Consider the following 23,782-nt stretch of genomic DNA (forward strand, 5'->3'; position numbering starts at 1 on the left):
GGGAATTATGAATAGGGCTTAGATAAGAATTGATACAGCTAGAAACAGACAACATCCATATATATTTTTAGCACATTAGCAGTCTTAGCATGCCATATCATAAGCCTAAATACTGTATAATTATGGATTTCCAAAGACTGGTTATTGCGTGCGTGCTGCTGTGATGACGCGCGGATCAGGTGTTGCTTCATATATCGCTGGGAGCTGTCCTGGTGCTGAAAACAGAACCGCTCGTCCTAAGACTGGGAGGAGATGCTATACACGTTCACTACTGCGGTCTGAGCATCTTGCCAAAGGTAAAAATTCATGCGTATGATTTGTAGCATGTCTCAAACAAAGATGTTTTGTAGGTTCATGTGTGGGCTTTCTAGCATTCCATGTTTTGATTTTGACTCTCCTCATCTCTCCTCCTCAAGTTCTCATCTCTTATCAGATCTCGGCAATCACTTGGAATTTATTTGAATAAGTGATAGCTGTGTGTTGTTGTGATGAATGTCAAATAGTCTATTCATGTATTTTGTCACTGGGCAAAATTGCGATGTGAAGTAATTTTGATTCTATCCCTCGCGAAATTGGTTTATTAATATGAGTTTTAATAGAGATTACGGTTTGGAGAAAGGCAGCCACAAGCTAAAGGTTGCCCTGACAACGGCCAGTGACTCATCCTGTGATGTAGGCTATTGTCATTTAAAATAGAATGATTCGCAAATATAGCGCACTTCTCCAACTTTGTATAATTTGTGCATTGAATAAATAGTCTATGGGTTATCAATGAACTGAGATTCTGCTCAAACATTGGGGACATTTAATTAAAATGCAGCCCATAGGGGGGTTTTCAGATGTTGAATTAATTACTAAACTTCATTTTTAAGCCCATGTTTTATCATCATTACTTATAAAAAGATCTGTCAGTGTATTTTGGTATTTTGCGGAGGGGCACACCCTCCCTAGTAAGTGGTTCCTTCCAAGGTGCACCATGGAGCAAAGATATGCAAGACAGGATGCTAGATACTCTAGTGCATACAGACAGTATCATCAGTGGAGGAGCGTTTGATTTGATTTTAGCTGCCGGTGATGGGCAGGACTTGCAGGATGTATGTTTGTAAATTCATTTGATCAAGCTATGCAGTCTATTTATTCCTTATTGATGAATAAATAAAAACTATGTTTTGTTGTTTCTTTGTAATACCAGCCACCTAGCAATTTTATGAAGTTGGCTTTAGCTAGCCAGCTAGATAGGTTCCCAATCTCCCAACCTCATAACTAGCTACCAAGCCATTTCAAACTATCAATCAAGTAAAAATAGCTAGTCTAAGTACAGATAACTGCCCAAATAAAGGAAACACCAACATAAAGTGCCACCAGAACAGCTTCAATGTGCCTTGGCATAGATTCAACATGTATCTGGAAATCAATTGGAGGGACACGACACCATTCTTCTGAGAAATTCCATAATTTGGTGTTCTGTTGATGTGGCTGAAAACGCCATCTCAGGTGCTACTCCAGAATCCCATAAGTGAGATCAGGTGACTGACTGACTGACTGACTGACTGACTGACTTTAAACCCCCTATGCTCCTTTGAGACCACTCTTTCAAATTCACAGAGATCTCTTCTTCTAGCCATGGTAGCCAAAATAATGAGCAAATTTTATACATGACCCTACTAAGCATGATGTAATGTTAATTGCTTAATTAACTCAGGAACCACACTTGTGTGGAAGCACCTGCTTTCAATACACTTGTTTTCCCCTCATACACTCAAGTGTTTCCTTTATTTTGACAGTTATCTGTATCTTAGCTAGCATGCCTTCTGGCAAGGCTGCTAAACTTCAGAAAACACAAAAAAATGCTTTAATTCGTGGGCTGTGATACAATATACAAGTGTGGTAGTTGTACTAAACTCCTAAAGCATAACAGTTCTTAACTGGACTGCAGTGGGCTAAATCAGGGTCTTAAACAAATCTACTTTGAAACAAAAGTATACACCTCACACACATGGTTATGGGCTTACAAAAAAGAAGACACCTGTACCATGTCATATATAGGGTTGAAATGTATTCCATTTTGAGTTTGCTTCCCAATATTACACTTTATATACATCACAGAAGACCGAAATATAACAAAACTGTTTAAAATAAAAACACTGGATTTTCGGCGGGTTTTTAATTATGAAATTATGAAAAATTATGAAAAAAATGAATAACATTCCACCCTAGGTAATTTGACTGCAGGAAAGGGCTACAGAATCAATGTGCATCATTTATTAAAATGATAATTGAACAGGTAAAGAGGCCTGCTTAGATAACCTATGCAGAAAAATAATGATTATGGCTCTAGATTGCAGGAAAGAGCTGTTTCAGGTGTTGAAAAATGTTAAATTCTCCAACCCCCCCATCTTCAAATACTTTGTGCCCCCTCTAAAATAATGGGTGCCTGACGCCCCTGTGTTCAGGCATATCATTGTATTGAACTCATCCCTTTGTCTCTCTCTCTCTCTAGGCTGCAATAAGATGCTGTCACTCTTTAAACTATCCACAGGAAAAGCTGTTGTTCTCGCTTTCCTCCTCCTCCATGCATTCTCTGTGCAGGGCGCGTCCCGCCCTCGCCACCACAGGCTCAGAGGCGGGGAGGCCGAAGAACTGCAACCCGCCGTCTACCCGCCCAGCTCCGACATGATCAAAGCCCTGGAGTACATCGAGAGCCTGAAACAGCGGACAGACGGGGGCCAAGAGAGAGAGGAGCCAACAAAAGACTATGATGAGGTCGAGAAGTTCCGCATCCTCCTGCAGCTCACCTCTCTCCAGGGTGAAGGCACACCCGAAAGGCAGTCCTCCCCGCCGGCCCAGAGGCAGCAGGACATCCCGGCTGAGCAGTTGGTGAGAGCCTTGCTCAGGACCCTCCAGGAACAGTTCGCTAGTCCCCCCAGACCCGCCCTTGTGGTGCCGGGGAATGACCGCCGCGTGCACAGGCACCCCTCAGCAAACACAGGCAGCCCCGTGAACACGCCTGCCTACAGTGGCTTCCCGAGGCCGCACAAGAAGTACCCGCTGATGTTCGAGGACGAGGAAGATAGAGACAGCCCCAAGCGCGCCACAGAGGACCTGAAGGAAAAATACACCCCTCAGAGCCTCAACAACCTGCGATCCACCTCCAACAACCAGAAGCGCCAAATCTTTGACGATGATGACGATTTATTCAGTCCAAGGAACCTGGCCTACGAGGATGTGGCGGGTGGGGAGGAGTGGATTCCTGTAGAGGAGAATGTCGAGACTGAGGAGGTGGTGAACAGGAGCCACGAGGAGTTCGACAGGGCTCTGCAGCAGAACTATGACAAGGAGGAGGAAGAGAAGGATGACGGAATGCAGATGCAGCGCAGAGCAGGCCAGAATAAAGAGGAACCAGAGGAAGATACTAAACCAGTAGATTATTACCTGTTGAAGATGCTGGGAATGAGCGAACATGAGACAGCCAAGAGGCAAACCGGAGAGCAAAAAAAGAGACTAATCCGTCACCCCATGGTGGACCCCCGGGCCCTGAACGAGCTGTTAAAGATCTCCCTCAAACTCCACATCCCCCCTGAGGATCTTATTGACATGCTGATCACGGAGGAAATCAGAAAACTAGACCATCACCCACAAGCCATCCCCCGCTACAGGACCAGCAGCAACCCGAAGATCAGATACTACAGCCGGAGACTGCCAGTCAAAAATGCTCCTGAAGACATGGACGAGGAAGACTTCCTGAATATCGTAGAAATGGAAACCATCAGTAACGACTATCCTGTGAGTCGGCGGCCGCTCAAGAGTGCCCCTTCCCCTCCCAGAGTTTCAGCACCACCCGCCCCGGCGAGAGTTTTAGCACCAGCACCAGCGCCGCCTCCCGCGGCTGCTCCAAAAGTCCCATCCTCATCCGGCCGAAGGGAAAACTTATTTATGTCGGAGCTCAACAAGATGCCTTTTAAGAGAGAATCTGACAACGATGAGGCGGACGAAGATGAGATGATGGCATTTCTGGCGGCCAAAATATTAACTAAGTACCCCAGCACGATCAGCAAACGCAACACCCAATCTCAGGCGAACGGACAGTTTCCTTACGAGCTATACGAACAAGCCATGAAAGATTACTTTGACCAAGCGGACACAATGACAAAGAGAGATTCAGAGGGTAATGAGGTAGTGGAGCCCGCGGAGATGCAGGTGAAAGATCAGGTTCCACAGGAGACCGCAGCTCCAGAGACGGAGGAGGAAAAGGAGCATCAAGGAAAACCGGTTGCTGGAATGTAGGCTACGCCGTGAAGACAAGTGACTTAAGACATCCTCTACTAAATAAATGATGTTTATGCTATCAATAACCATTCTGCTAGTTTACATAAAATGTGTATATATAGTAAAGGAAATCATATTATATATATATATATAACGTATATAAGTGTTCTGGGCTGGAGGCAGTGTGTGTGTCGTGTATATATCTGGGTTTGTGAGGTCCCAATCTTGTAACATTGTGAAAATGTCATTCCCTGATATAGGCTAGAGATTAAGATGTCACCATCCGGCCTTCCAACCCCCTGATGCTGCAAGCGCTGTAATTGTTGGACTCTTTGGGTTGTTGTGGTATATATATGCTAATTTCTAAACCATTTTGTACATGTTCAATAATGTGTGACAAGTTGGAGACTAATAAAGCATTAGCGGTATTATTTTCTTCTTGCTGCGTTCTGTTGTCTTTTTATAATACACTGATCACTAGACCTACATTGATACAGTGATGATTAGATATATAGTTGAAGTCAGAAGTTTACATACACCTCAACCAAATACATTTAAACTCAGTATTTCACAATTCCTGACATTTAATCCTAGTAAAAATTCCGTTTTAGGTCAGTTAGGATCACCACTTTATTTTACGAATGTGAAACGTCAGAATAGTAGAGAGAATGATTTATTTCAGCTTTTATTTATTTCATCACATTCCCAGTGGGTCAGAAGTTCACACACTCAATTAGTATTTGGTAGCATTGCATTAAATTGTTTAACTTGGGTCAAACATTTCAGGTAGCCTTCCACAAGTTTCCCACAATAAGTCTGGTGAATTTTGTCCCATTCCTCCTGACAGAGCTGGTGTAACGGAGTCAGGTTTGTAGGCCTCCTTGCTTGCACACGCCTTTTCAGTTCAGTTCAGCGGTATGACAGCTGCGTGGTCACATGGTGTTTATACAGAACAACGTGGTACCTTCAGGCATTTGGAAATTGCACCTAAGGATGAACCAGACTTGTGGAGGTCTACCATTTTTTTCCCCGAGGTCTTGGCTGATTTCTTTTGATTTTCCCATGATGTCAAGCAAAGAGGCACTGCGTTTGAAGGTAGGCCTTGAAATATATCCACAGGTACACCTCCAATTGACTCAAATTATGTCGATTAGCCTATCAGAAGCTTCTAAAGCCATGACATAATTTCCCAAGCTGTTTAAAGGCACAGTCCACTTAGTGTATGTAAACTTCTGACCCACTGGAATTGTGATACACTGAATTATAAGTGAAATAATCTGTCTGTAAACAATTGTTGGAAAAATAACGTGTGTCATGCACAAAGTAGAACCGACTTGCCAAAACTATAGTTTAACAATAAATTTGTTGAATGGTCGTTAAAACTCGTTTTTCAACTCCAACCTAAGTGTATGTAACCTTCCGGCTTAAAACTATATATGGATTCCACAAGCTCATGTTCTTTTTATGCTTCTCTTCCTTCTAGAGCAAGCTTGGACCTAAATAATGTTGAAGCAGAATTAGATGTACGATTAAAGTGTCAGCGGCAGCTTATAAATGAAAAATCTACAGATAAATGTGCTTGGTTTATCAATGCTCATCGTGCACTTAAGTGAAATAATGACAAACATTAAATAGTCTAGCCGATAACAGAAATACAAATCCCCAGAAGATTCAAGTATCAAAATGCACTTTTATTCCAACGTCGTCAACATTCAAAATCAATAATTAGTTTTATAAAAAAACAAACCGTAACATTCACCCAGATAAATAATTCCCTTTCCAAAAAGGCTAGTCCCAACCAAGATTATACAAAACAAGGCTAGTCTACAAGATGCATTTAAAACGCAACATCAAATACATATTCTAAAGAGGCACTTCTTCAATGTTCATATAATCTTACATGCACAACATGTCATTGAAGAAATCAAGAATTGATTCAAAAGCACTTCGTGGTGATATATTAGGATTGTTATAACCCTAGTTTTCAGTAACTACTTCAAGGATCCAGGGGGATGGGTGATCATATCAATAATAACAGCTAAAGTCTCGTCCTTATCTTACGAGGAAAAATAAAGCCGTATTTAGAACACAACAATCGAGGATAAAACATCCTGCCCACCTCAGCAGACAAATTCCGTCATAGAAATAGAATTCTGGAACTCGTAATTCCATGGATTCTGTACAGTAGGAAGACTTCCAGTTCTGGAATGGTCCTGTATTCCACATTCCTTCTTGTGTGTGTAGATCCCCGGTTCCAGTATTAGAACGCAGGCTTGCTCATGTATTCCTCCATGGTCTGGAGAGGAGAGATGGACAAATTCATTGTGTGATATCCATATCAACAAGCCTTGTTTTAATGTCATGAATATTCCGTCACACCTACATAACATCTTTGTATGTAGCTCACATCCATTAAGACATAAGCATAGAACGTTTACACACGGCACTATGCTACTAATAGAATCACAATCATTAGCCTCTAACCTTTGTCCAAATTCAAGGCCATCCAAGCTCCAGATCATAATCACTGTTGTCAATCTCAGCCTAAAGCAATGATGATGAAGGTGATGAAGAATCAAATGAGTGATGATGCAACTGTTCAGATAGCATGCAATAGAGACTAGGATCAATATGTTAGTTGTATTTCCTAAGCAAGCAGATAGTGAAACTAGGGATGGGCGTGAGTACTCGATTCAAGGTTTGTATTTGTTTGTTAATAGTCAAATAAAAGTTCAACACTTACAATGCAACTATTTAGCAGGTGGAATTTATAAGCGCTGACAAAATGTAAAATTCTAAGATTAACTTATTGTTTGTTGACTATGTCAAGTGCGGGTAAAATAATGTTACATTGGAACGACCAATAGCATACCGCAAACTTCTTCTTCTTCCCCATTTCACAATAACATGCCGAATACGAGTTTTCAAATGCCCATCCCTAAGTAAAAACCAAAAAGGGCCATGCAGAGTGTCGCTTAGTGCCTATAGCGCCACACAGAGGCTGCATGGATAGTACAGAGAGTAGACAGCTCCTGCCAAAGCAGACCTACAGCAACGAGAGAGCCAGAAGAATCTAAATTGGTTCAGTCTCTCATGACAGACAGAATGAGGATAATAGGGCCATAAGTAAACCAGTTAATATGGGTCATGTAGGGGAGCCTATTAGCTATGAGACAGGAGAAGAGAGCTCATCAGGAGTCAGTCAACAGCACTGCACAGTCAATCCATGAGACATTAACACCATTTCCACAGTCCACTTTCATCGGGTTTTTACTAAGGAATTATAGGGTAAAATAGGTACTTTTCAGTACCCACTTTAAAGAATTCATTAAAATTGGTAACTACTTGTTACTAAATGGTGCATTCAATCCTAAATAAACATTATGTTAATTATTATGTAACTATAATAATTGTACCAGGTAAATCATATGTAGAAAAACAGGTCAATATCAGACCGTAAGATAAAGCATTTACAATGTTGCTTCTAGACACTGATCTAAGGTCAGTTTTTGCAATTCTCCCCCAAATAGTCTCAGTTAAGATTGGAAGTGGAAAACACTGATCCTAGATCTGTGTCATGGGCAACATCTACCTTGAGCACGGTCTCTCACTCACCTCCTGTAGCATGTCTGAGGCCTCGATGGAGCGGGATACGACCTGTTTGGACGTCTCCTGTACCTCTCCCCCCAACAGAAACTCATCCAGGATGAAGTAAGCCTTTTCAAAGTTAAATATTATGTCCAGCTCACATACCTTGGGAGAGGATGAAAAAAATTACCCAAGGTTCAAGAAGTAGAGTCCAGTCTAGCACAAATCAGTTTACGGTGTTAAATACATACTATGCAGGCAATGCAATTTGTTGAAAAATATAAATAGGGGGAGGAAATTGGAGGGGGGAGAGAGAGAGAGATCAACACAAATAGAGTGCTGTGTGAGAGAATCATACATTGCCAAAGTACTTGTCCAGCAGCTCCACATAGCGATGCAGCACCTCCAGGGCTAGCAGCTCATTCTCCTCAGCATCCAGACCACAGCAGAAATACAGACTGGCATACCTACCGTACCGAGAGAGAGAAAGCGGTAGAGAGAGTGAGAGAGAGAGAGGGAGGGTGAGCGAGAGAGGAATAACAGAGTAATACAGTTAGAGTTCAGATTATTGAATATGAAGAAGGAAGCCACTTTAGTCTTCTGATAAGCAACCTTAGGAGAGGAGAGCACACCGCTTGCTATTCATCTCCCCTCCCCCTCCCTCCTGTACACTACCCTTCTCACTTCTTGTAGACGATCTTCAGGTCTTTCCAGTGCAGGAAGTTGCAGGAGCGTGGTTTCCGTCCCAACACCATGGTGGTCATGTCCCTGACGATCTTCTTCTTCTCTCGCTCAGGGATGGGCGTGAACCACTTCTGGAGGCGGAGCTTGCCTTGGCGACTGAAGAGCAGCAGGAAATGCATCTACAGGAAAAGATGCACCACAAGGTTAGTAATATAACAATAACGTATGCCATTTAGCAGACGCTTCTATCCAAAGAGACCTACAGTCATGCTTGCATACATTTTACGTATGGGTGGCCCAGGGAATCAAACCCACAATCCTGGCATTGCAAACACCATGCTCTACCAACTGAGGAGAAAGAGAAATATAGGCCAGGAAGGAGAAATATAGGCCAGGAAGGATGCTGGGTTCCAATATTTTGAGAATGCATCCTTCCTTCAAGTAAACACTGACAATTCAGCAATAACAGCATGCAGTACATCAACCCTGTCATGTCAGATAGTGGTTATCAATGAGTAGTGCCAGACTGAATCAGTGTTTATTTCAAAGAATATGTATAAAAGTATTCAACTGAAAATCACACACACACAGTGAGTCACTGAATGACGCCTGACTCAAGCTGTATACAAGGCCCCCTGTATTAACTCTCTTCCCTGGAGCCCTATCAGCACCATGCATAGACCTTTGGTAGTGCTGCCCCCCCTTCTTCAATTCTATTCATACTTTCTTACTGCTCCTGTAGCCAAATTCTGTTTTATCATGGGCCTTAATTTTCTGCAAAAACACAGTCATCACACATTGTAGGCTAAGCAAGCTAAAACCAAAGATAAAAGGGAATTAGTGAAGTATCTTTGCTAGAAATACTAATGGGGTGTGCTATATCACCTGATCATCTCTAATGTAGGCTAGATGAATCAGCTAGGATATTCGGTCAAATATCCTAGCTAATATCCTGTCCCTGACCGGGAGACAACACATGCTAGCAATCCAAAGTAACCTACTACTGGCAGTATTCATTTCAAACTCACCGCTCGTTGCCGGTGGACAGTTCGCGCATTTGACGAAGACGAGTGCAGCAACGCACTGCCTCACTCGCGGTGGCTAAAGGACTTTTTCCCAAGAATCACAAGTTTGAGAAATTATCTAGTTTGATAGGCAATTTGTTGCATTTAAAAGCTACAAGTGAGAAGAGACCAAAAATAAAATAAGATCAGTAAAAAAATAAAAAGCACCAAATAAAAGGCCTTTGTTTTTTTTGTTTTTTTTTACAAAGGAGGGCAAAAGGGCACCCCAAGGGCTGAGGCAGTCCAGTGAAGATGTTAATTTACTAACCTAACAAGACAAAGGGAAGAGAAATTGAGAAAAAGGCAGAAAGAGAAAGAGGGGGAGGGATAAAAGGTACCTCAACCTGAGATGACAGAAAAAGAGAGGGGGGGGGGGGTGGAGGTAAGCAGTGCTAGAGGCATCACTACAGACCCTGGTTTGATCCTGGGCTGTATCACAACCGTTCATGATCGGGAGTTCCATAGGGCGGCGCACAATTGGCCCAGCGTCATCCGGAATAGGGGAAGGTCATTGTAAAATAAGAATTTCTTCTTGAAACTGACTTTCCTAGTTAAATAAAAACATTTTAAAAAGTAAGCAGATAGACCCAACCTCTTTTGTTTGATGCTATGGCGTTGTTTCCCAAAAGAGTTGAGGAGATGTATTCGTACTGTTTAGAGAGTACATTTCCTTGTTTTGTTCAGCTAGATGTCCAACATGATCTTTGTTTTAGGACCTGAGTGACTAGGGCAAAAGGCTCTCTGGTTTCATTTTCCTGCATTTGTTGACTTGAATATCTGGGCAATGTGTATTATTGTCAACTGTTTAAGTGAGCCACCTGGCAGCACCAGCAAAGCCATTTATATTCAGGGACATTTGATCCATTCTTTGGTCTGACAAGAACAGAGTACGTACAGAATACAAAATAAAGTTCAAGTTAATTTCACAGAGTAAATGTTTTCTCAACCTTGCACTGCAGAGATGTGTATCGTTGTCAATGAAAGGCAAAATAAAATATTCATATTTTAGGGACTTTTGAGGGATTCTTTGATTTGACAAGGAAGGACAGACAGTGTATATATAATTCATATATTCCCAAAAGTTTACTCAGAAAAGCAAGGTTTTCTACAATGAAAACGCCATACCTTTCTAAATGTTCATTTGGAGATACTGTATATTCAGAGACATTGAAATATCACGGCAGATACTTTGTGCAGAGTCCCAAATAGGCTACTCCCAAGTAGCACAAAACGTTCCTGGAACCGAAACCAACTTTGGACTTAGGTTGTATATTGGTGTTGCAAAAACAAAACGTAACAATGTTCTCCCAACATTCCCAAGTAAACATATTTGAAACATATTCCAAAGTTGCCTATAGGTTGAGATTTGGCACTGTTTGACACGTATGAAAGGGAATTCTTGGCCAATGTTTCTAAACATTGTCAGAAGGTTTCAAAATGAATGTATTTGAAACCTATTCCAACATAGCCAGTAGGTGGGGATTTGGTACTGTTTGCGGAATGCCGATACGCCCGACCACTTGAGTGCCAAAAATACGCTATTTTTGAGCGCTATTTTTGAGCGTTCACTTGAGCGTATTCACTGCAGTAACTTATGTTTGTTCCTTATATAATGACAAACTGGGGCGTAGGTTTAACTACTTTTAATGAACATATACTTCAGCTAAAAAACTCCATGTTTAGCCATTCTTTAACCATCCGAATAGCCTGCTGGGTAACGTAGTCTAAATGTTATTAACACAACACAGTAACGTCGTCAGGTCATTTGTATGTGATAACATGTAACATTATATTTTATGTCATCAGTGTTGATGTTCGATTATTAAACAACTGAATGCTTGGAGTTAGCTAGCTAACATTAACTTAACTTTACCTAACTCAGTTGACTCACTTAACACTAGCTAAATTGACTAACGTTAGTCAACTAGTCTTATTAACACTGACTTTACCGTTCTCCGAGTTAACCAGCCGGCTGACCAGCCGTAACGTTACTCGAATCATCATTCTCCTGCATTTCTCAAGCCAAGCTCCGGGTGTGTTCACTGACACAGATGTTTCAACGTAACTTAAATCAAGTCAGTTTGCTTTGAAACATGGCAATCTCTGTTCTCGGTCTCCAGTTACAGCCTGCCAACCAGCCAGCTGTAGCCCTTGGTAACTTACTCTTCGTAAGAGTCTTCCTCCTCCAGCCAGCTAACACAAGGCGATTATCTGAATTATTGAAATTAATTAACCCACCCAATTACTCAACTAAGCACCCCACTAGCCACTGTGTGTGTGTGTGTGTGTGTGTATATATATATATATATATATATATATATATATATATAATCTCAGTGACACGACCAATACATGCAGCAGTAAATTGATTATACACCGAGTATATTAACATATGTGTAGACCCGATGCTTATGACATGTTTTCTGTTTTGTACCCAACAGCTGATATAGATGAGTTCTTTATGCATTCCAGAGAAAACTGTGTTTACCCCTACCGCCCAGATATCAGGACAAAGTGTCTTATATGGAAAAATTATTTATGATTTCACAATGAACAGAATTTTTGCCCAATGCAAAAAATAAATTAAATCATGCTTCTTATGATTTGTAAGTACCCAAAAGATATCCCGCGAAAAGGAAAGGCCTACAAAGAGTTACCAACATTTTGGACCGTGGTATACAATGTCCAAAAGTATGTGGACACCCCTACTAATTATTGAGTTCAGGTGTTTCAGCAACACCCATTGCTAACTGGTGCATAAATCCAGCTGAGCCTTTAGCTCCAGTGAAGGGTAATTTTAATGCTACAGGATACAAATACATTTTAGACAAATTGGGTGCTTCCAACTTTGTGGAAACAGTTTGGGGAAGGCCCTTTCCTGTTCCAGCATGACTGTGTCGCACAGACACACTCCAAAATCTTGTGGAAAGCCTACCCAGAAGAGTGGCAGCTGTCATAGCCACAAAGGGGGGCCCGACTCCATATTAATGCCCATGGTTTTGGAATGGGATGTCCAACAAGCTCATATAGGTGTGATGGCCAGGTGTCCACATATTCTATATACACTGTGGCCATGAGTATCATCAAATTAAGCCGTCGCATTAATTTAAAATCTGAGGTGGAGAAGTACAGATTAGAGGTCAACCGATTAATCGGAATGGCTGATTTCAAGTTTTTGTAACAATTGGAAATCGGTATTTTTGGGCGCCAATTAATTTTTTTATACCTTTATTTTACTAGGCAAGTCAGTTAAGAACACATTCTTATTTTCAATGACGCCTAGGAACAATGGGTTAACTGCCTTGTTCAGGGGCAGAACAACAGATTTTCACCTTGTCAGCTCGGGGGAGCCAATCTTGCAACCTTACAATTAACTAGTCCAACGCAATAACGACCTGCCTCTCTCTCGTTGCACTCCACAAGGAGACTGCCTAAGCCAAGGTAAGTTGCTAGCTAGCATTAAACTTACAGTGCCTTGCGAAAGTATTCGGCCCCCTTGAACTTTGCGACCTTTTGCCACATTTCAGGCTTCAAACATAAAGATATAAAACGGTATTTTTTTGTGAAGAATCAACAACAAGTGGGACACAATCATGAAGTGGAACGACATTTATTGGATATTCCAAACTTTTTTAACAAATCAAAAACTGAAAAATTGTGCGTGCAAAATTATTCAGCCCCTTTACTTTCAGTGCAGCAAACTCTCTCCAGAAGTTCAGTGAGGATCTCTGAATGATCCAATGTTGACCTAAATGACTAATGATGATAAATACAATCCACCTGTGTGTAATCAAGTCTCCGTATAAATGCACCTGCACTGTGATAGTCTCAGAGGTCCGTCAAAAGCGCAGAGAGCATCATGAAGAACAAGGAACACACCAGGCAGGTCCGAGATACTGCTGTGAAGAAGTTTAAAGCCGGATTTGGATACAAAAAGATTTCCCAAGCTTTAAACATCCCAAGGTGCACTTTGCAAGCGATAATATTGAAATGGAAGGAGTATCAGACCACTGCAAATCTACCAAGATCTGGCCGTCCCTCTAAACTTTCAGCTCATACAAGGAGAAGACTGATCAGAGATGCAGCCAAGAGGCCCATGATCACTCTGGATGAACTGAAGAGATCTACAGCTGAGGTGGGAGACTCTGTCCATAGGACAACAATCAGTCGTATATTGCACAAATCTGGCCTTTATGGAAGAGTGGCAAGAAGAAAGCCATTTCTTAAAGATATCCATAAAAAGTGTCGTTTAAAGTTTGCCACAAGCCACCTGGCAGACACACCAAACATGTGGAAGAAGGTGCTCTGGTCAGATAAAAACAAAATTGAACTTTTTGGCAACAATGCAAAACGTTATGTTTGGCGTAAAAGCAACACCCTGAACACACCATCCCCACTGTCAAACATGGTGGTGGCAGCATCATGGTTTGGGCCTGCTTTTCTTCAGCAGGGACAGGGAAGATCGTTAAAATTGATGGGAAGATGGATGGAGCCAAATACAGGACCATTCTGGAAGAAAACCTGATGGAGTCTGCAAAAGACCTGAGACTGGGACGGAGATTTGTCTTCCAACAAGACAATGATCCAAAACATAAAGCAAAATCTACAATGGAATGGTTCAAAAATAAACATATCCAGGTGTTAGAATGGCCAAGTCAAAGTCCAGACCTGAATCCAATCAAGAATCTGTGGAAAGAACTGAAAACTGCTGTTTACAAATGCTATCCATCCAACCTCACTGAGCTCGAGCTGTTTTGCAAGGAGGAATGGGAAAAAATGTCAGTCTCTCGATGTGCAAAACTGATAGAGACATACCCCAAGCGACTTACAGCTGTTATCGCAGCAAAAGGTGGCGCTACAAAGTATTAACTTAAGGGGGCTGAATAATTTTGCACGCCCAATTTTTCAGTTTTTGATTTGTTAAAAAAGTTTGAAATATCCAATAAATGTCGTTCCACTTCATGATTGTGTCCCACTTGTTGTTGATTCTTCACGAAAAAAATACAGTTTTATATCTTCATGTTTGAAGCCTGAAATGTGGCAAAAGGTCGCAAAGTTCAAGGGGGCCGAATACTTTCGCAAGGCACTGTATCTTATAAAAAACAATCAATCATAATCACTAGTTAACTACACATGGTTGATGATATATTACTAGATATTATCTAGCGTGTCCTGCGTTGCATATAATCTGACTGAGCATACAAGTATCTAAGTATCTGACTGAGCGGTGGTAGGCAGAAGCAGGCGTGTAAACATTCATTCAAACAGCACTTTTGTGCGTTTTGCCAGCAGCTCTTCCTTGTGCGTCAAGCATTGCCGCTGTTTATGACTTCAAGCCTATCAGCTCAAGAGATGAGGCTGGTGTTACCGAAGTGAAATGGCTAGCTAGTTAGCGCGCGCTAATGGAGTTTCAAATGTCACTCGCTCTGAGCCTTCTAGTGGTTGTTCCCCTTGCTCTGCATGGGTAACGCTGCTTCGATGATGGCTGTTGTCGTTGTGTTGCTGGTTTGAGCCCAGGGAGGAGCGAGGAGAGGGACAGAAGCTATACTGTTACACTGGCAATACTAAAGTGCCTATAAGAACATCCAATAATCAAAGGTTAATGAAATACAAATGGTATAGAGGTAAATAGTCCTATAATAACTACAACCTAAAACTTCTTACCTGGGAATATTGAAGACTCATGTTAAAAGGAACCACCAGCTTTCATATGTTCTCATGTTCTGAGCAAGGAACTGAAACGTTAGCTTTCTTACATACAGTGCCTTGCGAAAGTATTCGGCCCCCTTGAACTTTGCGACCTTTTGCCACATTTCAGGCTTCAAACATAAAGATATAAAACTGTATTTTTTTGTGAAGAATCGACAACAAGTGGGACACAATCATGAAGTGGAACGACATTTATTGGATATTTCAAACTTTTTTAACAAATCAAAAACTGAAAAATTGGGCGTGCAAAATTATTCAGCCCCCTTAAGTTAATACTTTGTAGCGCCACCTTTTGCTGCGATTACAGCTGTAAGTCGCTTGGGGTATGTCTCTATCTGTTTTGTAACTTCGAGTTCATTGGTGTCCACATCAACAACAAACTAGAATGGTCCAAACACACCAAGACAGTTGTGAAGAGGGCACGACAAAGTCTAGTCCCCCTCAGGAAACTAAAAAGATTTGGCATGGGTCCTGAGATCCTCAAAAGGTTCTACAGCTGCAACACTTTGCATCACTGCCTGGTACGGCAATTGCTCACCCTCTGACCGCAAGGCACAACAGAGGGTTGTGCGTACGGCCCAGTACATCACTGGGGCTAAGCTGCCTTCCATCCAGGACCTCTACACCAGGCGGTGTCAGAGGAAGGCCCTAAAAATTGTCAAAGACCCCAGCCACCCCAGTCATAGACTCTTCTCTCTACTACCGCATTGCAAGAGGTACCGGAGTGCCAAGTCTAGGACAAAAAGGCTTCTCAACAGTTTTTACCCCTAAGTCATAAGAATGGCTACCCAGACTATTTGCATTGTGTGCCCCCAACCCCTCTTTTTACACTGCTGCTACTCTCTGTTTATCATATATGCATAGTCACTTTAACTATACATTCATGTACATACTACCTCAATTGGGTCGACCAACCAGTGCTCCCGCACATTGGCTAACCTGGCTATCTGCATTGTGTCCCACCCACCACCCCCTCTTTTACGCTACTGCTACTCTCTGTTCATCATATGCATAGTCACTTTAACCATATCTACATGTACATACTACATCAATCAGCCTGACTAACCGGTGTCTATATGTAGCCTCGATACTGTTATAGCCTCGCTACTTTTATAGCCCGTCTTTTTACTGTTGTTTTATTTCTTTACCTACCCATTGTTCACCGAATACCTTTTTTGCACTATTGGTTAGAGCCTGTAAGTAAGCATTTCACTGTAAGGTCTACTACACCTGTTGTATTCGGCACACGTGACAAATAAACTTTGATTAGATATCTTCTTCTGTAATGTTACACGCGAAATTGACACATCTGAGAAGAGCGCAGATAAACAGAAAGAGCTCCGTCTGCCCAAATGGTGTGAGAGAGCACGAGCTGACTGTGATGACAATGTGATGACAATGACGAGTTAACACTCAGTTACTTTGTTTCAGTCCACAGCACCTGAAAGAGACAGAAGCCCAAGACACAGAAGGAGAACAAACCCGAGTTGACCCTAATGCTTTTTGACTAAAGAGGACATTTTGTAACCAGTGATTTCATTAAATGTGTCCAGTGGGAAATAAAAAAAGGAAATAGTAATGTAACTAGTTGCTAATCCAATTATAATTCATCAATAGTTAGTGATTACCAGTTTATATTGTATTTCCTTGTTGGTTGAATACAATGTTATCTATAATAGTCCCCTTTTCAGTCATGTAAATAATTACCAATCAAATTATAGTTAGTCAAGAGTTAGGAAATACAACATAAAAAACTGTTAATTACTGTCTTTATTAGCTGAAGCAATGGTCGCATATAACATCTATTACCAACGTTTGCTAAACATTGGTCAACGTTGGTCGTTTGAAACCCAACCAACGTCGTAAAATACACCTACGTTAACCAAACGTTGATGACACCTATGGCAAATGTTTACAAAACGTAACCTGTCCCCTACACTTTAACCAAAACCGAACGTGTATCTGAATACATACAAAATGTTTAGACAACCAATCCAACACCTAAAGAACCCACCTATTTTTGCTACCTGGGTGACGCCTAAGGCGCAGGGAGCATGTACAGGCAAATACACCTGAACCAGCTTTCAACTGTCACCATGGCTGCAGAGTCACCAGCCAAGCGACAAGTGACGAAACCTGTTCCGCAGAGTGCAGTTCGAGGAAATACAACTTACTTCCGACTGTCGCTTCAGCAGAAATACTGTACCCAACACACCTAACATTTAGAAATAAACTATGCAATTGTGTCAATATAATTATGGTGTATAGAGAGGGCAAACGATTAATGACAAATACCAATCCGATATACAGTTTAAAATGACTCTGACACAGTCACCTTGTGGTAGCGACAGGTGCAGTCCAGTGGACTGTCGGAATAGTCTGACTCATCACTAAATTAGAACAACGGGTCGTGTGCCTGAAAACGAACTCACCATTTTGAGGATAGTTTGAGTCAAATTCCAGTCGTTAAATATAACTAAAAGTTAGTCCAATACTTTCACCCTCGCACAGCGGGCCAGACAACTTGAAGAGCGCATAGCTGTAGTCGTTTCACCCTGGACGCTGTCGTCGAGCAGAGAAAAGAAAACCAGGAGAACTGCTCTGTCCTGAACGTTGCCCACAGGTCTAGACCGGTGGAGGCCACCTCACCCAATTATCTGCCTCTGGATTGGTTGACAGCGTTACACCTGTTCGGAAGTCCTACAGCGCCTTTGATCAAATCTGAGGTGACTACCGTATTAGGCTTGTAGCCTACGGATGCAAAAATGTGCTCAATTAAAAGTGGTAAAATGACATTGTCAGTGTGGCTACTGAGGTTAGTATGCAGTTTAGAGTTTTGTTTTAGTACTGATCATGTGCAGAGCAGACGTAGGCCTATCCCTTTCACAAAAGTAGACAAAATAATCAACCAACGATTGTGTCATCTGACAAAGTGTTTTATAGGCTGGTGCAGTTGTTGTTCTCAGAAAAGACTAGAGAGGGCACCACTAAACTCTGAAATGAACTTGTAGGCACACGTGACGCTTGTCTGTCACAGTCCATGCTAGAGTGGGCTTGGTAAACCGGCCACAACTCAACGGGCTTCGGAGGAGAGAGCACTTGATCATGAAAAGCAATGTCTTTCTACCGCAATATCGTCTGGTTTCTCAAAGGAATTCACGAATACACAAGGTCAGTGAATTGCAAAACGACATAAATCTGTTGAATTTGGCTTTTTTAGGGATATGAGAAAGTTGTTGTTTTTTGAAGGTGGACTTTTTTTGTGGGTATATGAGAAGGTAGTTGGTACAGACACTGTTTGCAAGTACCCATGTCTCAGAGTATTCTATGCTGCTCCTGGTTTATAATAACGATCAAATATTTGTCTATTTGATCATCATCTGCAAGGATATTACTCTTACTGTTACAGTAGGCTATATGCAAATGTAGATCACTGTATGGCACTACCAGCCACACACACAATCCCTCTTTTCACTCGCATTACAATAGTCCCTTTGACAGATGAAGTGTCTTGTCATTTGAGGTCGCCTTCTCCTTCAGTCACCCCAACAGCTGATTAGTTTTTATAAGAGCTGACGGAAGAATCCTGACTTCAAACTTGCTCTTTGGGTTTTTATGTCATTGCAAAGAAAAGGTATGTCTACTTCAACATACAATGTGATGGGATTGGTTCATTAGTTGATTGATTGGTGTGTTGTGTTTCCCAACAGGAGTGGCTATGAGCAAGCTGCTAAACACTTTGTGGCCAAGGAGCTGGATGTGGCTGTGGTAGGAAGGTCCTTCATAATAACAGGAGCTAACAGTGGCATAGGGAAAGCCACTGCCACGGCTATAGCTAAGAAAGGTACGAAACCAGAGATTGGTCAGGAAGGCAACTCCACCACGCTTGCACTGTGTAATGGTGTCATACAGAAGAATCATGATTCTGTTTTACCAACATTCCCTCTTTGGTTTGCCAGGTGGTACAGTCCACATGTTATGCAGGAACAAGGAGAGAGCTGAGAAGGCCAAAGAAGATATTGTCAGGGAGACAGGAAACACGGTAAGCTTGACGTGTTGGTGCGCATCATTGGCATGTCCAAAACATTTTAAATGGGGTGGCCAAGGTGGGGCATAGACCCAGTTTCGGGGGCGATAACATTTTGAACCTTAATTGATGCAAGGTGGAATTTAAAAAAAATACAATTATGATTGTTCAACAGATTAAATTAGGGCTCCTGAGTGGCGCAGTGGTCTAAGGCACTGCATCTCAGTGTTAGAGGCGTCACGGCAGCCTGGTTCGAATCCAGGATGTATCACAACCGGCCGTGATTGGGAGTCCCATAAGGCGGCGCACAACTGGCCCAGCGTCGTCCGGCTTCGGCCGTCATTGTAAATAAGAATTTGTCCTCTAAGACAGAAGGGCGCTGTTTCGTTTGCCTGAAACAGCGCCATAGCGGTTTTGCTGTCGGTGCACGTCTTGGTCAAAATTATGAATATATTCAGAGACGACCTATCAGATCTCAGAATTTCTGGCGTGGCTACGAGTGTCTAATCAGATTTCTGGATACGCCACTGGTGTGCATGTGTTTGTGTCAAACTCAGCTACATACATTATAATGAACAACATCTGGCCATACCGCAATGGTTTATTGTATTACTTTTCACTCCAGGAAGTATACGTTCACCATCTGGATATGTCCGAGACACACAAGGTGTGGGAGTTTGCTGAATCCTTTAAGATGCAATACCCCTCCCTCAATGTGCTGGTAGGCACCACAGACTTTTTCTTCTCCCTCTTCCACTTTTGAATAGCTTTTTGCTAAACTCCATTATGGAGCATTGAGTGTGTTGAGAATAGAGTGAATATTGACTAAGGAGTTATTATTGAGTGGGTTACGCTGTTTCTCTGTGTTGGTTCAGATTAATAATGCTGGGTGTATGGTGAACAAGAGAGAGGTGAACGATGATGGTTTGGAGAAGAACTTTGCCACCAACACACTGGGTAAGACTTACTGTCTATACAGAGTGATCAATGAGTTGTATAGGTATAATTATCTTTTTCCTCCTCTCCTCCCTTCCATTTAGGAGTGTATCTTCTCACCCAGAGCCTCATTCCACTACTTCAGAAGAGCAGGGATCCGAGGGTGGTGGGTATAGGCACACTAGGATGGATAGATACTCTTAATTTAAAACCAAACCAATGGTCTGGATATTGCGTGGGGATACGCGTGGGAGTTTCTACAATAAAAATAAATATCTGTCAATATTGGCCAATATCCTGCAACATGTCTCATTTGCCCATTCTGGCATAGCCATCACCCCTCTCTCACCCCCTGTTCTCAAAGATAACAGTAACATCAGGGGGCATGCTGGTCCAGAAACTCCAACCTGATGACCTCCAGTCTGCAAAAGGTTCCTTTGACGGCACCATGGTCTACGCACAGAATAAGGTAGGAGAGGAGAACAGGGTTCCAATGATGGTAGGGCACAGGAGGTTGGTGCGACCTTAATTGGGGAGGACGGACTCGTGGTAATGACTGGAGCGGAATTAGTGGAATGGTATCAAACATATGGTTTCCATGTCTTTGTTACCATTCCATTTTCTCCGTTTCAGCCATTATGGTGAGTCGTCCTCCCCTCAGCTGCCTCCACTGTGGTAGGATACCTTGCCTGGGGTTGCATGGCTGTGTAATGTTGTACAGCACGGATTAAGATTGTATTGCATGTACAGTGGGGCAAAACAGTATTTAGTCAGCCACCAATTGTGCAAGTTCTCCCACTTAAAAATATGATTTTCATCATAGGCACACTTCAACTATGACAGACAAAATGAGAAAAAAAATCCAGAAAATCACATTGTAGGATTTTTAATGAATTTGAGCAAATTATGGTGGAAAATAAGTATTTGGTCACCTACAAACAAGCAAGATTTCTGGTTCTCAGACCTGTAACTTCTTCTTTAAGAGGCTCCTCTGTCCTCCACTCGTTACCTGTATTAATGGCACCTGTTTGAACTTGTTATCAGTTTAAAAGACACCTGTCCACAACCTCAAACAGTCACACTCCAAACTCCACTATGGCCAAGACCAAAGAGCTGTCAAAGGACACCAGAAACAAAATTGTAGACCTGCACCAGGCTGGGAAGACTGAATCTGCAATAGGTAAGCAGCTTGGTTTGAAGAAATCAACTGTGGGAGCAATTATTAGAAAATGGAAGACCACTGACAATCTCCCTCCATCTGGGGCTCCACGCAAGATCTCACCCCGTGGGGTCAAAATGATCACAAGAACAGTGAGCAAAAATCCCAGAACCACACGGGGGGACCTAGTGAATGACCTGCAGAGAGCTGGGACCAAAGTAACAAAGCCTACCATCAGTAACACACTACGCCGCCAGGGACTCAAATCCTGCAGTGCCAGACGTGTCCCCCTGCTTAAGCCAGTACATGTCCAGGCCCGTCTGAAGTTTGCTAGAGAGCATTTGGATGATCCAGAAGAAGATTGGGGGAATGTCATATGGTCAGATGAAACCAAAATAAAACTTTTTGGTAAAAACTCAACTTGTCGTGTTTGGAGGACAAAGAATGCTGAGTTGCATCCAAAGAACACCATACCTACTGTGAAGCATGGGGGTGGAAACATCATGCTTTGGGGCTGTTTTTCTGAAAAGGGACCAGGACGTCTGATCCGTGTAAAGGAAAGAATGAATGGGGCCATGTATCGTGAGATTTTGAGTGAAAACCTCCTTCCATCAGTAAGGGCATTGAAGATAAAACGTGGCTGGGTCTTTCAGCATGACAATGATCCCAAATACACTGCCCGGGCAACAAAGGAGTGGCTTCGTTAAAAGCATTAAGGTCCTGGAGTGGCCCAGCCAGTCTCCAGATCTCAACTCCATAGAAAATCTTTGGAGGGAGTTGAAAGTCCGTGTTGCCCAGCAACAGCCCCAAAACATCACTGCTCTAGAGGAGATCTGCATGGAGGAATGGGCCAAAATACCAACAACAGTGTGTGAGAACCTTGAAGGCTTACAGAAAACGTTTGACCTCTGTTATATACCCTTTGTTGGCAATGACAAAGTATTGAGATAGACTTTTATTGACCATATACTTATTTTCCACCATCATTTGCAAATAAATATCCTGTGTGATATCTCTTTAGTGAGTGTCAGTGTGCTGCTCTACCAACTGTTTGGCTCAGTAAGTAAAGAATGGCTCTTGCAACGCCAGGATTGTGGGTTCGATTCCCGGGGCCACCCATATGAAACATGTACGCATGCATGATAGTAAATCGCTTTGGATAAAAGTGTCTGCTAAATAGCACATTATATTGTTGTCCCCTGTAGAGACAGCAGGTGGTGCTGACAGAACAATGGGCCAAACACCACCCAGCCATCCACTTCTCCGTCATGCACCCTGGATGGGCTGACACACCAGGTACCATGGGGAGGCATAGGATAGATACAGATAGACCACGGGGAGACGGGGATAGACAGACCAGGTACCATGGGGAGATGGGGGGGGGAAGGACAGACCAGGTACCGTGGGGAGGTCAGGGGGATAGATAGAAATCAGACAAAATAATGTGTACAGACACATCAAATCATGTACCATATATTAGGGTAGACACTGATTGAAGATACTTTTATACAGATTGAGTAATGTGCTGTAAATTGCAAATATTGATTGTAAACATAAGATTGTTAGTTATTTGGTGCAGTCAGATGACATCTCTCCTCCCCCCAGCGGTTTCTACATCTATGCCTCAGTTCCACCAGATGATGGGGGAAAGGCTGCGTAGTGCAGAGCAGGGAGCTGACACTGTGGTGTGGCTGGCACTGACCCGTGCTGCTGGCAGAACACGCAGCGGAAAGTTCTTCCAAGGTGGGCACCAGTGTGTTTTAGTACCAGTGGGACGGGGATCCCCTAAAATGTTTCATTAAATTGACTTGCGTTTACTTCATTTAATCAACTAGGGCTGAGCAGAAAATGCCAATGCACACTAACTGCCAACACTAATGGGCTGGGTGTGATTTTTCTCAGATCGGCGGGCGGTCCCGGCCCACCTGCCCCTGGCCTGGACCCACAGTTCCCCCGAGGAGGTCCGGTCCTTCATGACCCAGCTGGAGATCTTGGCCCAGGCTGCAAAGCAGCCTCGCACTGACGCACAGCCCAGTTTTGACCCAACTTATTGAAAGGTCTTGTGACCCACCAGCACCAAAAGAGTACATATCCAGTCTCAAGCTGCAAACCCAATGTAACCAAACAACCACTTTGATAAACTTTCTTACCTAACCAATTATAATTGATTCAGCTCTTAGGAATCTTAACTTCCACTTGTAGTGCATTGATGTCAATGGACATCGATCCTTAGTGAAAAGTACTATAGTTAAGGTTCAGTATGTGACCACAGACCTAGAGGTATCCCTAACCTGTCCTCAATGTTTTGTTGGTATTAAAGGACTTGAACCTAGATGATGTATCTGTCTG

At 42.5% G+C, this 23,782-nt stretch overlaps 3 protein-coding genes across 5 annotated transcripts; 2 read left to right on the forward strand and 1 right to left on the reverse strand.

Moving 5' to 3' along the window:
* Positions 1-201: 201 nt before the first annotated feature.
* On the forward strand, positions 202-4,705 carry LOC110508337 (secretogranin-2). The gene is made up of 2 exons (XM_021588787.2): positions 202-296; positions 2,501-4,705. Exon 2 carries the CDS (start codon positions 2,512-2,514, stop codon positions 4,282-4,284), a length of 1,773 nt encoding a protein of 590 aa, XP_021444462.2. The 5' UTR covers positions 202-296; positions 2,501-2,511; the 3' UTR covers positions 4,285-4,705.
* Positions 4,706-5,935: 1,230 nt separating this feature from the next.
* On the reverse strand, positions 5,936-18,177 carry LOC110508341 (AP-1 complex subunit sigma-3). Of its 2 annotated transcripts, XM_021588791.2 has the most exons (6): positions 17,744-18,177; positions 8,539-8,717; positions 8,213-8,321; positions 7,882-8,019; positions 6,751-6,810; positions 5,936-6,562 (listed from the first exon to the last, which is right to left on the reverse strand). In XM_021588791.2, exons 1-5 carry the CDS (start codon positions 17,744-17,746, stop codon positions 6,763-6,765), a joined length of 477 nt encoding a protein of 158 aa, XP_021444466.1. In that variant the 5' UTR covers positions 17,747-18,177; the 3' UTR covers positions 5,936-6,562; positions 6,751-6,762. The 2 variants fall into 2 exon arrangements, with proteins under 2 accessions (XP_021444466.1, XP_021444467.1); XM_021588792.2 differs by lacking the exon at positions 6,751-6,810.
* A 150-nt stretch (positions 18,178-18,327) lies between these two features.
* Positions 18,328-23,766, forward strand: LOC110508340 (dehydrogenase/reductase SDR family member 12). 2 transcript variants are annotated; one of them, XM_021588789.2, is made up of 10 exons: positions 18,328-18,482; positions 19,022-19,155; positions 19,271-19,353; positions 19,964-20,059; positions 20,214-20,295; positions 20,379-20,440; positions 20,606-20,743; positions 22,639-22,729; positions 23,039-23,176; positions 23,336-23,766. In XM_021588789.2, the coding sequence occupies exons 1-10, from the start codon at positions 18,427-18,429 to the stop codon at positions 23,485-23,487; spliced, it is 1,032 nt and encodes a 343-aa protein (XP_021444464.1). In that variant the 5' UTR covers positions 18,328-18,426; the 3' UTR covers positions 23,488-23,766. The 2 variants fall into 2 exon arrangements, with proteins under 2 accessions (XP_021444464.1, XP_021444465.1); XM_021588790.2 differs by having other exon boundaries at positions 20,639-20,743.
* The last annotated feature ends 16 nt before the right edge of the window (positions 23,767-23,782 follow it).

This window comes from Oncorhynchus mykiss, chromosome 28, assembly GCF_013265735.2.
Source record: "Oncorhynchus mykiss isolate Arlee chromosome 28, USDA_OmykA_1.1, whole genome shotgun sequence".
NCBI lineage: Eukaryota > Metazoa > Chordata > Actinopteri > Salmoniformes > Salmonidae > Oncorhynchus > Oncorhynchus mykiss.

What these genes read in the sequence shown, in the direction of transcription:
- LOC110508337 (XM_021588787.2), top strand. Translation starts at nt 2,512, where the DNA reads ATGCTGTCACTCTTTAAACTATCCACAGGAAAAGCTGTTGTTCTCGCT.
- LOC110508341 (XM_021588791.2), bottom strand. An exon ending in CTGAAGATCGTCTACAAGAA is followed by an intron (nt 8,322 to 8,538) that starts GTGAGAAGGGTA and finishes TCGGTACGGTAG; the next exon opens with GTATGCCAGTCTGTATTTCT. An exon ending in CCTCAGACATGCTACAGGAG is followed by an intron (nt 6,811 to 7,881) that starts GTGAGTGAGAGA and finishes TCATTGCTTTAG; the next exon opens with GCTGAGATTGACAACAGTGA.
- LOC110508340 (XM_021588789.2), top strand. Translation starts at nt 18,427, where the DNA reads ATGTCTTTCTACCGCAATATCGTCTGGTTTCTCAAAGGAATTCACGAA. An exon ending in GGAATTCACGAATACACAAG is followed by an intron (nt 18,483 to 19,021) that starts GTCAGTGAATTG and finishes GTTTCCCAACAG; the next exon opens with GAGTGGCTATGAGCAAGCTG. An exon ending in TGGATGGGCTGACACACCAG is followed by an intron (nt 22,730 to 23,038) that starts GTACCATGGGGA and finishes TCCTCCCCCCAG; the next exon opens with CGGTTTCTACATCTATGCCT.